General features: G+C 36.3%; 1 protein-coding gene across 1 annotated transcript in view; it reads left to right on the forward strand.

Annotated features, from left to right (window-relative positions):
• Positions 1–13296, forward strand: part of LOC105223960 (photoreceptor-specific nuclear receptor) — a 77563-nt gene that overhangs the window by 63143 nt on the left and 1124 nt on the right. The window contains exons 9-10 of the mRNA XM_049451310.1: positions 1128–1289; positions 3832–3996. Coding sequence (XP_049307267.1) covers positions 1128–1289; positions 3832–3996 — 327 coding nt within the window. The remainder of the gene's footprint in view (positions 1–1127; positions 1290–3831; positions 3997–13296) is intronic.

The following is a 13296-nucleotide window of genomic DNA, read 5'->3' on the forward strand; positions in this document are numbered from 1 at the left end:
CATTGTCGTCATCAAAAGGGGGGTCTCTCATCCGAGGCTGTTTACGCTTTTTCATTGGGGGTGTTTTTTTAAGTGGCGGGTCCCAAACCCAGCGCACACTTTAGCTCGCCTTCAAACGGATGCTCTTAGGCTACCCAGAGGATACTTGGAGAATTTTTTTTCAGAACTGTTAGCGGAGTGGATTTATTGAAAGTTGTTGTTAAGATTTTTTCTAACTTCTCTACTTCTGTACCGAGTTCTTGAGGATTACTGATACTCTTATTGCCTCTTTTTCAAGGCCTTTTGTTGCTATTCTTGTAAATTTCCCATGCTGTTCTTCTAGGTTTCCGATATTTGAGAGAAGTACTGTATTTCTCGAGTATGCTAAAAAGTATCCAGGAGTGATCCGACATGGAAGGCTCATCGGATACCCTCCAATTATCCACAACGAGACTGTCTGTGTCTGTTGATAGCGTAAAGTCCTGTACTTCCTCCCACGCCGGAAACCTATCACAGCTTGGGAAAATAAAGGTTGGCTTATCGCCCTTGCTACATACATATACTTAGATTATTATTCAGAATATACTGTAAGAGTGACTCACCTCTGGTGTTTATACTGGTGTTATACTGCCTTGCGGTCGCATCAGATCACTAAAGCTTATAGCTGCCAATTACTCTGAACGATTAAATTCAAGTTCTTGCAAGGGTCCCTTTTTTATTTAGGCAGATAATATCTGCACGAAATTTGGAATGTATTACTATTCAAATCATTGCTATAATATGTGAATAAATTCTTCAAATTGGATCACTATATCATATAGCTACCATTAAAAACCGACCCATCAAAATCAAGTGCTTGTATGAAAAAAATTTTAATTTGACGAAGTATCTCAACAAAATTTAGCAGGGGTATAGTCTAAAGCAATAGTGTGTTCTCTGAAGAAATTATTCAAATCGGGGCACTTTAGCATACATATATGTAGCTTCCTTGTGCATCATATAGCTGCCATACAAACTATCAAGTTTTTGTAGGAATTTTTACCTTTGTGAAGGGTATTAAAGCTTAGGTGCAACAAAAATTAACGTTTTTTCTTGCTTTTATTTCCAATATGTATAAGGTACTATGTTTTCTTTGTATATAATTTTAGGTCATTCTCTTAGAAGAATCATGGTCGGATCTTTTTCTACTCAACGCCATTCAATGGTGCATTCCTTTAGACCCTACTGGATGCACTTTATTCTCAGTTTCAGAACACTGCAATAATTATGACACCACACAAGAGAGTGAGAATTGCGTTACTAAAGAAGAAGTAAGTATATATGTATGTAACTAATTAGTATACTCTTGCAACCAGTACTGTTATATAAATATATAAATGATCAGAATGACGAGAAAAGTTGAAATCCTTGAGTAAAAATCGATATATGTATCTTGATGAAACTTGATATGTCAGTTCCCTAGCAAAAAAAAATTAGGAGTTCGCAGATGGGTTTAAACGGACCACGCCCACAAATCGCCATTAACCGAAAACACATAAAGTTCCATAACTAAACACTTAAATAATTAAGATATAGAAGTATTATTCGGCGCAGTGGATCGCAGTAACAAGATGCACTTGTGACAAAAATGTTTTGAAAAAGCGGGGATTGCACGCCCTCTAACAAGTTTAATATACATATCTCCAAAACTACTTAAGCTACAATAACCAAATTTGCTGAGCACGATAACTATAAGAACTCCTCCGGGAGTGTATGAAATCGGAGGATAACCCCGCTTACTCCCTATATAATGGTACTGTAAAAAATTACTAAAAGCGCAATAAATCAATAACTAAATACACTAGAGGCATACAATTTTATCTCTGAGATGACCTAAGAGCGCCTTAAGAAAGTTGGTGTAAAAATTGGACAATAGGCGTGGTACTGAACCCTGTTTATGAAATCACCTATCTCGGGACCTGCCCAACCGATTTCGACTAAATTTAGTACGTAGCATTCCCTTGATATTCCTGTGTCACATTGCGAAAATGGGCGAAATTGGACTACAACTATACCTACTTTCCATATAAAACAATTTAAAATTTCATTTGATTCTTTCACTTTCCAGTACACAAATCAAGAAGTAATTAATATAACGGGCTAAAATAATGCATTAATAATTCCCTAAAAGTATGCCGCCTTATGACAAAAAATTGTCTAAATCCAATAAAATCTGTTCAAGCACCTAGGTACAGAATCTGTGGACCCCTATATCGAAAATATCGGTCAACGTCCCTTAGCCCTCATATACCTAATATAAAGATTTGCTTAAAATAGGTACAATTGGACGAAAACTTGACCTAATTTCAGTATTTTCAAACATCCGTATGACTTTACTCCATATGAACCTTTATTGTATGTACTTTAATGAAATCCAGTGAATTTTTAGTATGTGGCATGTTAATAGCATGTGATATTGGCAAAAATTATTGATATTACCTGGCTTTGATTCGTGCAAATTGCAAGAGTATAAAATGTTGGGATGCACCCGAACTTAATTCTTTCTTACTTGTTTTTAAACAATTTTGGTTAATTTCTTTCAAAACTAAAAAAAGCTACAATTATAATATTATATTATTAGAGATTACAAAACTAATAATTTTTCTACTAAATAAAACAAAAATTAGTGTGTTACTTTTCTTTCATATTTTTGTTTTGAAAATCAGCAAAAGAATTATTAAGTAAGCAAATACTATTATTCATTATTGTTTACATCGACCTTTATACATTTTTTTTTGTCTTGAAAGACAATAAAGCGTCAATCAGACTTTATTGCCATGTCCTCCGGTGCAAAATGTAATCGTTTATTTTTTCGGTAAACTTTAAGTGGCAGTTTTTTCTTTAATTTTAATAGTTTTGATTATGTATCACCCTTTAAGTAGTGATGAGCTAACTTTAACACCAGCTTTTATCCAAATCTTGGTGGTTGATTTCTTTACCAGTGATTATTCATACAAAATAGCTGAAAGTTAATAACAAAAAATTAGAAGCTATTGTATTTATTAGGCTGATAAAGGCTTGCTAACGTGGTGACGCGCGGTGTATTCAAATATCGGGTAGTTTTTCCAATTCATGGAAATCATTGTCAGTAATAAAACAAAGGAACATAAAATAGAGAGAACTTTCTTACCTTCTCTATTAAAAGGGAAACAATTCTTTAAAGATGTACTCTTAAACACAAATGTTTTTAAATCATATCAATAATATGTGATAATATACGAGGTGTGTTCACAAAGTATTGCGAATTTTGTGTTTTTTCAAAAATTATTTATTTATTCATGAGTATCTATTTTATCCCCTTCAAAGTAATCTCCATGAGATATTATACACTTGTGCCAAGGGTTTTTCCAATCTTCGAAGCACTTCAAAAAATCAGCTCCTCCTTCGATGCCGTCTTTATCTCGTCAAGAGAAGCGTAACGTCGTCCTTTCATGGGCTTCTTCAGTTTAGGGAGCAAGAAAAAGTCACAGGAGACCAGATCTGGGGAATACGGTGGCTGCGGCATCATTAGTGTGTTGTTTTTGGCCAAAAAGACGCGCACAAGCAACGATGTGTGTGAGCAGGGACGTTATCGTGGTGCAAAAGCCAATTTTTGTTCTTCCACAAATCCGGGCGTTTCTGGCAGATTGCTTCGCGCAAATTGGGCATAACTTGCAGGTAATATTCCTTATTGACCGTTCTTCCCTGTGGCAAGAACTCATGATGCACCACGCCCCTGCAATCGAAGAAAACTGTCAGTTACGATTCGCGATATTTTTCGAACATACCTCGTAATACCTAATATAAGTGGTAATAGATTTAAATATTTTCTAGGTAGCCGCCAGTGTACGGACATTACATGAAATTTTCTACAAATACAAGGCAGTTCTAGTTGATCCCGCTGAATTTGCATGCATGAAAGCAATTGTTTTATTTCGGCCCGAAACCCGGGGGCTCAAAGACCCCGCGCAAATAGAAAACCTTCAAGACCAAGCTCATGTAAGTACTACAATTCAAATGAAGAAAATCTTAATCGATTTGGCTGGAAATTAATGGGTGGTAACTTAGAACCAGGGGATGGACATCTTATCTTCTTATGTTAAAAGTCAATAAAATTAAAATAAATACTAAAAATATATTTCAAATCATAATTCAAATTCATGTATGTAAAACTGTATTAAACAATACGAATCCATGAAATAGTCGAGAATTACTGTTAATTTTGAGGTTTCTAATGTGATGTCGTACGTAATTACATGCTCTACGTTTACATTGAAAAAGCAGGCTGAACCCTACGAGATTTACTAAAACCATACTAAGTATCGTACACAAAAAAAGGTCCACAAAAACCCCGCGATGGTATACATATGTCTATCTCTTATGGATATCCCACAATAACATATTTTTGTCATTTACATACTTTTTACGACAAATAATGACTAATTTTCGAAGCGATTTTAACCAATACATAATAAATACTTATTCAATTAAATACCTTAAATACATTATTAATTTAATATAGATCTTTTTGTCCCTTTACTGCATATGATTTAAAAGAATATTTTCGAAGATATTAAATCAGTCGATTGCACTCCTGTGTGAAATGATGAAACCATGTTAAAGAGCACTCAAACGCTCCTCAGAATCAGCAATTCGTTGTTTTGTGATTATGAACTTGCGAGGCACCCACTTTGCACAGAGCTTTCGCTTCTTTACAAGTAGGGCGTCATTGTCCTCGATGGTCATTTCGACTCTTTCCAACTTAGCAAATCGCTTTTCAACGGTAGATTTCCCTGGTGCAGAGCCCAAATTCATCAGTATTTTTTCCCAAAAAGCAATGATTTATTAGCACTTGAAATGCTTTATTATCCAGTATTTTGTAGTGTTGTGTCAGCCACAGTAAAGAGTGAACGGCTCTAGGCTACTAAAAGCTGCTGCTTGTTCAAAACAATTCATGAAAGGAACTTTGCAATGTTTTGCGCTCTAACTTATAAATCGCAACGAGAAAAATATGTGGCGTGGAACATAGTTTGTCATCTATACTAATATTATAAAGCTGAAGAGTTTGTTTGTTTGAACGCGCTAATCTCCGAAACTACTGGTTCGAATTGAATAATTCTTTTTGTGTTGGATAGTCCATTTATCGAGGAAGGCTATAGGCTATATAGCATCACGATGCGACCAATAGGAGCGAAGAAACAGTGATAAATGTGTAAAAAACGAGGGAAATTATTTATCTTTGAGGGCTTCCGTTCCTTGCGCTGCGAAAGCGGTTCAAGGTACACAAAAGTTATGTATGAAAGAATTATTTCTCTTTTAATGATCTAAATAAAAGTCCGTGATTACCGTTTTTGTGATAACTAATTTGGTCGAAATTATTTGTTAGAGTTGTATTAACATAATATTTAATGTTAATTTTTCTATATTTATTGTATTTTCTTCTGTCGTTGCATGCAGTATAAAACTATTCAAATTTTAGAGGTAATCCGTAATTTTTGTGGTTAGCAGTTATTTTATTATTTTAGATCTTACTCGCTGATGTTAATTCTTACTCTGCTTTTCTTAGAAAGTGCCTCGGAAGCGAAAATCTGGTATATCCAAAATGGCATGGTAGTTTTATTGACTGGTGATTTCCGTCAAACCCTCCCAGTGATTCAGAGGGGGACACCAGCAGATGAAATTTAAGCGTGCATTAAATCATCACGCTTATGGTCGAGAGTTGAAAAACTCCGCCTGAAAACTAATATGAGAGTGCATCTTCTTAATGACGTGGATTCAGGACTTTACGCAGAAATGTTGTTGAAAATTGGTGATGGTTGTTTAGCTGTTGACGTTGCAGGCTATATATTACTGTCAAGAGAATTTTGTAATTTAGTAGAAAGTGATGTGGATTTCATTGCTAATGTTTTTCCGGAATTGCAACAAAATTTGTGTAGTGATCAGTGGTTGCGTGCAAGAGCAATATTAGCACCAAGAAATGAAATTGTTAATAGGATCAGCACTGATATTTTAAACGAGGTTCAAGGAAAAATGAAGGAATATTTGTCAATGGATACAATTATAGATACGGAACTAAGTATTTCATATCCTGTGGAGTTTTAAATTCACTCGAACTATAGGGTGTACCGTCACATAAACTTCAATTGAAACTAAATATACCAGTAATGCTTATGCGAAATCTAGATGCTCCTCTGCTATGTAATGGAACAAAGCTTCGGATAGTAAAATTGGGACAGAACATACTTGGTGCTACTATTTTAACAGGTATCGGTAAGGGAAATATTGTTATAATACTTCGGATACCAATTATTCCCACTGACTTTCCATTCAAATTTAAAAGGGTTCAGTTTCCTGCAAAGCTTAGCTTTGCTGTAACTATAAACAAGGCACAATGACAAACATTACTGGTAGCAGGAGTGCATTTAGAAAACCCATGCCTCTCTCATGGTCAACTTTATGTAGCCTGTTCCCGTGTTTTTGAGCGGCTCTGATCTAATACCCAGAATTCACACATATATGTATTTGCACCCGACGGGAAAACTTATAACATGGTCTACAAAAATATCCTAGATTAATACTTTGTATTTTATTTTTTTAAATTGTTAGAATTCAGAATTATTGATTTTTGTTACGGTGAAATATATTTTAAGATTAGTTGTTGCATTTCAATACGCATATTTTAGGGTGTTGAATCTTCATTGTCTGTAGGAATTTTTAAAAATTGTTGATATCAGCCAAGCAATAAAATTTAGTTATCATTTTGACCCTTACCCTTTATCTCTCATACTTATTCAATGGCTCTACTGCGGGCGAAGCCGCGGGTAAAAAGCTAGTCTAAAATATGTGGGCTACATTTTAAGGAGGGAATAAAATAATCTCCCTTTAAAAGAAGAATCTTCATAATAATTACTTCCCACTCTTGAAAAAACAGGAAACTCATCTTCTGTTAAGTAAGTTTGATCTAAGTAAAAATTGATTCTTCTTCTTAATTGGCGTAGACACCGCTTACGCGATTATAGCCGAGTCAACAACAGCGCGCCAGTCGTTTCCTCTTCCTCTGCTTACCCCGGCGGGTACAGCGTCGAATACTTTCAGAGCTGCCCGCTGTCTTTTAATTCGCTGAACTATGTCAATGTCGTCATATGTATATCTCATGCAGCTCATCGTTCCATCGAATGCGATAATCGCCGTGGCCAACGCGCAAAGGGCCGTAAATCTTTCGCTGAACTTTTCTCTCGAAAACTCGCAACGTCAACTCATCAGTTGTTGTCATCGTCCAAGCCCCTGCACCATGTAGCAGGACGGGAATTATGAGTGACTTATAGAGTTTGGTTTTTATTCGTCGAGAGAGGACTTTACTTCTCTATTGTCTACTCAGTCCGAAGTAGCACCTGTTGGCAAGAGTTATCCTGCGTTAGATTTCTAAGCTGATATTGTTGGTGGCGTTTACACTGGTTCCCAAATATATGAAACTATCTACAACTTCAAAGTTATGACTGTCAACAGTGACGTGAGAGCCAAGTCGCGAGTGCGACGACTGTTTGTTTGATGACAGGAGATATTTCGTCTTGCCCTCGGTCACTGCCAGACCCATCTGCGTTGCTTCCTTATCCAGTCTGGAGAAAGCAGAACTAACGGCGCGGGTGTTGACGCCAGCAGCTGTGCACTCTTATAAAAGATTTGTACCTGCTCGGTTAAGTTCTGCAGGTCGAACTATTTTCTCCAGAAGCAGATTAAAGAAGTCGCACGATAGGGAGTCACCTTATCTGAAACCTCGTTTGGTATCGAACGGCTCGGAGAGGTCCTTCTCGATCCTGACGGAGCTTTTGGTGTTGCTCAACGTCAGTTTACTTTTTTACTTTTGCGGGGATACCAAATTCAGACATAGAGGCAGCTCCTTTTCGTGCTGTCGAAAGCAGCTTTGAAATCGACGAAGTGGTGGTGTGTGTCGATTCTCCTTTCACGGGTCTTTTCCAAAATTTGGCGCATGGTGAATATCTGGTCGGTTGTTGATTTTCCAGGTCTAAAGCCACGCTGATAAGGTTCAATTAGTTTGTTGACAGTGGGCTTTAATCTTTCACACAATATGCTCGATAGAACCTTATATGCGACGTTGAGAAGGCTTATCCCACGGTTTTTGGCGCAGAGACCCATCACCCCCTTTTTATGGATTGGCAAGAGCACACTTAAATTCCAATCGTTGGGCATGCTTTCATCCAACCGATCGGTCGGCAATACATTGATCCCCGCTGTTTTGTTGTCTTCAGACGGGTAATTGCTATTCAAACTTGGGGTTCGATCTCTCCTGGCGTTATGCTTTGACTACTATTGAGCAGGCTGGAGAAGTACAAATGCATCTCGCTTCCCTCTTCAACACTCGGTATCCATCCCATCCCGCACGTGATGTGGTCGATCGTAACGTCGTGAGTTAGGCAGTCTGTTTTCTCTCCGCTGCGACATGATACTTCTCGTCGTAACACCTGTTCTTTTTCATTTTCTGAAAATCAATGGTTTCGGTTACAGCTGTACGTAAGGAGCTTGAAATGTCGTCCTTCAGTTTCCTTATACCGAGTTATTAACAAGTGCTCTCAGAGAGCAAGAGTGCAAGTCGAGTAGAAAATCTTTCGGCTATCTGTTGTGATTGCAGCTTCTCGCCGTCGAACCTTCCTTGTGTTAGTTTACGGGCATTCTTTGTCGACTTTGTTTCAACCCATTTGGGGACGTTTCATCGTGGAGATACATTCTTTGCCCACCCTGGAATTAAAGTCGCCAACTCGACTTTGACATCGTGTCAAGGGAAGCTCTCATAGGTGCGCGGTCCAAGCGCTCATAGAATTCATCTTTGGTCACATCTTTTTCTTCTACCGTCGGATGCTGCGCATTGTGGCATTCACCGGAGTGAATGCCAGTACTCGGAGACGGAGTCTTTCCAGTCCATCGCATTTCTTGGACAGCGCACAACCCTGGAGAAGGGATGTTTCGTCCTCTCTCTTTAGCGCGCCTTCAAACGTATGATTTTTGCCTACCCAGAGGATACTTGATCTAAGACCGGACAAGGAAGTGAAGAATCTATGCACTATGGAGAAACAGAGCAAGTGTTTTGGTTTGGGCCGTATTCATGGTCATTTAAAGAATATGAGAACAAATTATATACATACATATGTATGTACATATGTGTGTTTGCATCTTAAAATAATATTTACTACAATTGTTTTCAACAACTATACTAAACATAAATTAGCAATTGCGTAGATGTAACTAATACAGTTGTATTATAAAAAGAAAAGGCTACATTAATAAGCGGCTGGGCTCCGTTACTTCTCGATGAAATCCAGTAACCAAACTTTTTCCATATGACCACTACAATGTGAAATTGGACGAACAATTGGGCTTATTTTTAATATTTCATTTTACAGTATTTGCAGTATTATACAATCTTTATTTAGTATACCCGTAATGGACAATAACTTCAAGTGTTAATAGAAATGGGTATTTGGTAAATACTTAAGAGTGCATTCGTATATGTTGGCGCTAATGCACAAAAAGATTTGTAATATGATATATGGTTATGTACAGATTTACTCGTACAAAAAAAAAATTTTTCTTACCATACACGAGGTCATTATACCTTAGACAATAGTTTAGAAAAATGAAAATGGGTGAAATCGGTCTACAAATTAGCAAATCTCTTTACACTACTTATAGATATTTCTGGAAAACTTTATGCCGAACATATCGGTCAAACTTTGAATTATTCTTCTTTGTTTACTGGCGTAGACACTGCTTACACGATTATAGCCGACTTAACAATAGCGCGCCAGTCGTTTCTTCTTTTCGCTTCGTGGCGCCAATTGGAGTGATATGTTAATGAAATTTTAATATGAATGAAATCGGTATAGACAGTGCTCCCACACTACTAATGCAATAATAACCAAGTAGCTAACTTTTTTCTCAAATACAAGTATTAAATATATCAAATTTTGTCCCTTTTGATGTATTAATTTAAATTTTATCAAGTATAAGTATATTTCAAACGAATATGTCTACAAAATCTCTTCTGAAGTTAAATTTATAATCCCGGCTTCTAGCAGTTTAAACCTTTATTGTTAAAATATTTTATATAAAACGAACCTTTAGCTATTTATTTCTTTCTTTCTCCTAATAACCAAAATCGTAACAATTTATTAAAAAGTAATTGTAAATCTTAAATTTTTGTTTTTGTGGCTGAAACATTTCAGATCTTGACGTTTACAAATTTTTTTTTATCTTTTTTTACTCGGCTAATTCAGCTCTTTTGCGGATTACATCCCTCGCGGTAAGGGTGTAGTAATGAAACTAAATGAAGATAAATTTATAGAATAAATTATGTTCTTAGAAATTTCTGCAGCTAAAAAAATCGTGTTAAACATTTCCCTGAAGTTTTTATGAAAAATAGATAACATTCTTAGTTCAATGCATAGTAGCTCAATTGTGGAATGGTTGTCTTGTCTGAACTATATCAAATTTCTTGAATACATCAATTGGAAATTATTTAGACATTATACATGAGACAGATGAGATTATTTGATTGAAATAGTTCGTTTGTCCGACTCAGAAAAGCTTTGAATAAAAAGACTGTAAAGAACTTATCTTGTCGAAATATATTTTCAATAAAAACATATAATTACTTAAATTTTGAAAGTTTAATTTTTGTTACGGCCCACGTTCTCAATACACATCAATCAGTCAACCTTAAACGCGTTCTCATAAAAGTTGTGTTTTTTTTTAGTTTTGGCACGATTCTAAAAAAAAAAACTATAAAGATACGCGATAACTTTATGTTGTTATAGATCCATCCTTTTAAATCGCTGCCATTTTGCCAGGTTTTCAAATGTTCAAAAATGCTTGTGTCTAGACTATGGTTGTAAATATTAAAAAAAAATATATATATGTACATATATTAGGCCGGGTCGATTTGTGGGGAGGCAAAAAAATCGCCCATTGCTCTATGAAAATCATATTCTAGGGATCAAAATAAGAAACTTTGCCGAAGGAACCATACCTCTGAAACGAATTCTGATGTCCCCCAATTTGGGTCGAACTTTCGGGTAGGGGCAAATTTTGAAATAGAATTGAAATTACCATTTCATTCTTATTACCTCTGAAAGTGAGGAGAACTAAAGCAATAACCACTATGGTATTTCAAAAAAAATAATAAGTGAAGTGACCATTCCAAATCAAAAAGTTTACAATGAATCCACCATCTTCACTACCGCAAGATGAAGCAACTACATCAACAACTATCGAAAACCCAATGAGTCATATACTCAGCATGATGTTACTGTTTTTGGTGTGTCTACTGATTTGACTGATCTTAATTTACCAACCCATCTGGATTTCTTGAGATATTATTTTTACTTAAGCGAACGTGCTAAAACAGAACAAAAAAAAGTTTTCCCATAAATCATTCACTATTCAAGTATAAGATAAGTTGATTGGAATTTGGGAAAAAATTGGTATGGAAATAATACTGAAAAAAAGTGTATGTAATAAATTGAATAAATTGCTTGACAAGTATCAAGAGCAAATCAAGAGAAGAAACAACACCCAACAATTTACAGAGTATGTAAAATCTCTGGAAACAATTTTTTACATTGGAACATGTAAATGCGAACATGGCAGCTCCATGTGCATGCGGCTGGGTTCCCGAACATAATCAGAGAAGACTAACAATGAATGCATTTATGATGGAAACTGAAGAGCAAGGAGCAACGTCTATGTCATCAATGCCAACATACCAAGGTCCCGATGATTCAACATACGCACCGCCACCGGTTCAAGAAGATATGGATAGAAGCACAAGTTCACAATACACAGAGAGATACGATTGTTTTAACTTTGCCTTGGTATGTGACAGATTTGGTGTGCCTGACAGAGTAGCATCAGCAATGGGAACCGCTCTTTTGCAAGATTTTAAAATTAAAGATAAGCATGGGAAACCTCTCATCATGGATTAATCGAAAGTTCGCAGAGAAAAAGAGAAATGCAGACAAGAAGTGCTTCGCAAACGGTTAGATGATACCAATTTGTTAGCGTTTTCATTCGATGGCAAAAAAGATGATACTTTAACGATAGATAAAATTGATGAGAAGTATCATACTACTATGGTAAAAGAACCTCATCTTGTTATTTTGAGAGAACCCAATTCTGAATTGATTGGTTACGTAAGACTGGAACATGAAACCGCTGAATACAAAACAACCAAATTAAATGGTTTTTTCAACGATAAAAATATATCACTGGATACATTAATTGGAATATGCACTGACGGTGAGCCAACAAACACTGGCCCACACGGTGGAATTATACGACGATTCGAATTGCTGTGCATTGGTTTGTTTGCCTTCTACACTTCAACGAATTTCCGTTTCGGCATTTGTTTGAAGCTTTGGATAAATCAACCAGCACTGGACCAAGATCGGCAACCGGAAAACTGAGCCGTCAAATCGAAACTTGTGAAACTCTTCCGGTAAGTTATTGCTGTCACTCATTTATTATAATTGTCAACCATTTTTAATTATTTTATTATTATATATTTTTAGGTGGTGGACGGCTTCCAGAAAATTGAGTTGCGAAATATGCCCCCTGCTCCAGAAAAAAAAGAAGTACTTATACGACATGGCCCATGCAATTTCTAGCGGCGTGGTTCCGGTGGATCTGGCTAACATCAAACCAGGGAAAATTGTACATTCTCAGTGGCTCACCAAGGCCGCTAGATTATTGCGATTATATGTGACAACGGAAAATCCAGATGCAAATTTAAGAATTCTGGTTGAATTTATAATTAAAAGTTATGTGCCAATGTACTTCAATACCAAGTATTACGGCTCTGTCGTGTACGGCAGTGCATTATTTTTCAAGTTCATTGGTTGGTCACGATTTCTAGAACCTTGAAAAGCGCGACTGTGCCATCAAGAAAATTCTACGCTATTGAACCGATGTTGACGAGCCAATGGAACTTAGAGTTTATAAAAAACCAGATATAAACTTTAATTGCACAAGTTATACGGAAATGATCAATTTGAATGATATAAATATCGTATTTGAACCACCATTTACGCGAAGCATTCCGTACGATACATTGAAAGAATATTTAAATCAAGATGATCCACCGTTTAATGATCCAAAAATTCCATCACACATACAAGGAACGGAACGACATGTTCAATTGCTAGCTAGCGTTTCCAAACGGGTTATACCGGAAAATGTAGAGGCTGTTGTGGCGACGACATTAGAGAGCCGTGCGAAATTGCCCAGACT

Source organism: Bactrocera dorsalis, chromosome 3 (genome assembly GCF_023373825.1).
Source record: "Bactrocera dorsalis isolate Fly_Bdor chromosome 3, ASM2337382v1, whole genome shotgun sequence".
Classification (NCBI taxonomy): Eukaryota; Metazoa; Arthropoda; class Insecta; order Diptera; family Tephritidae; genus Bactrocera; species Bactrocera dorsalis.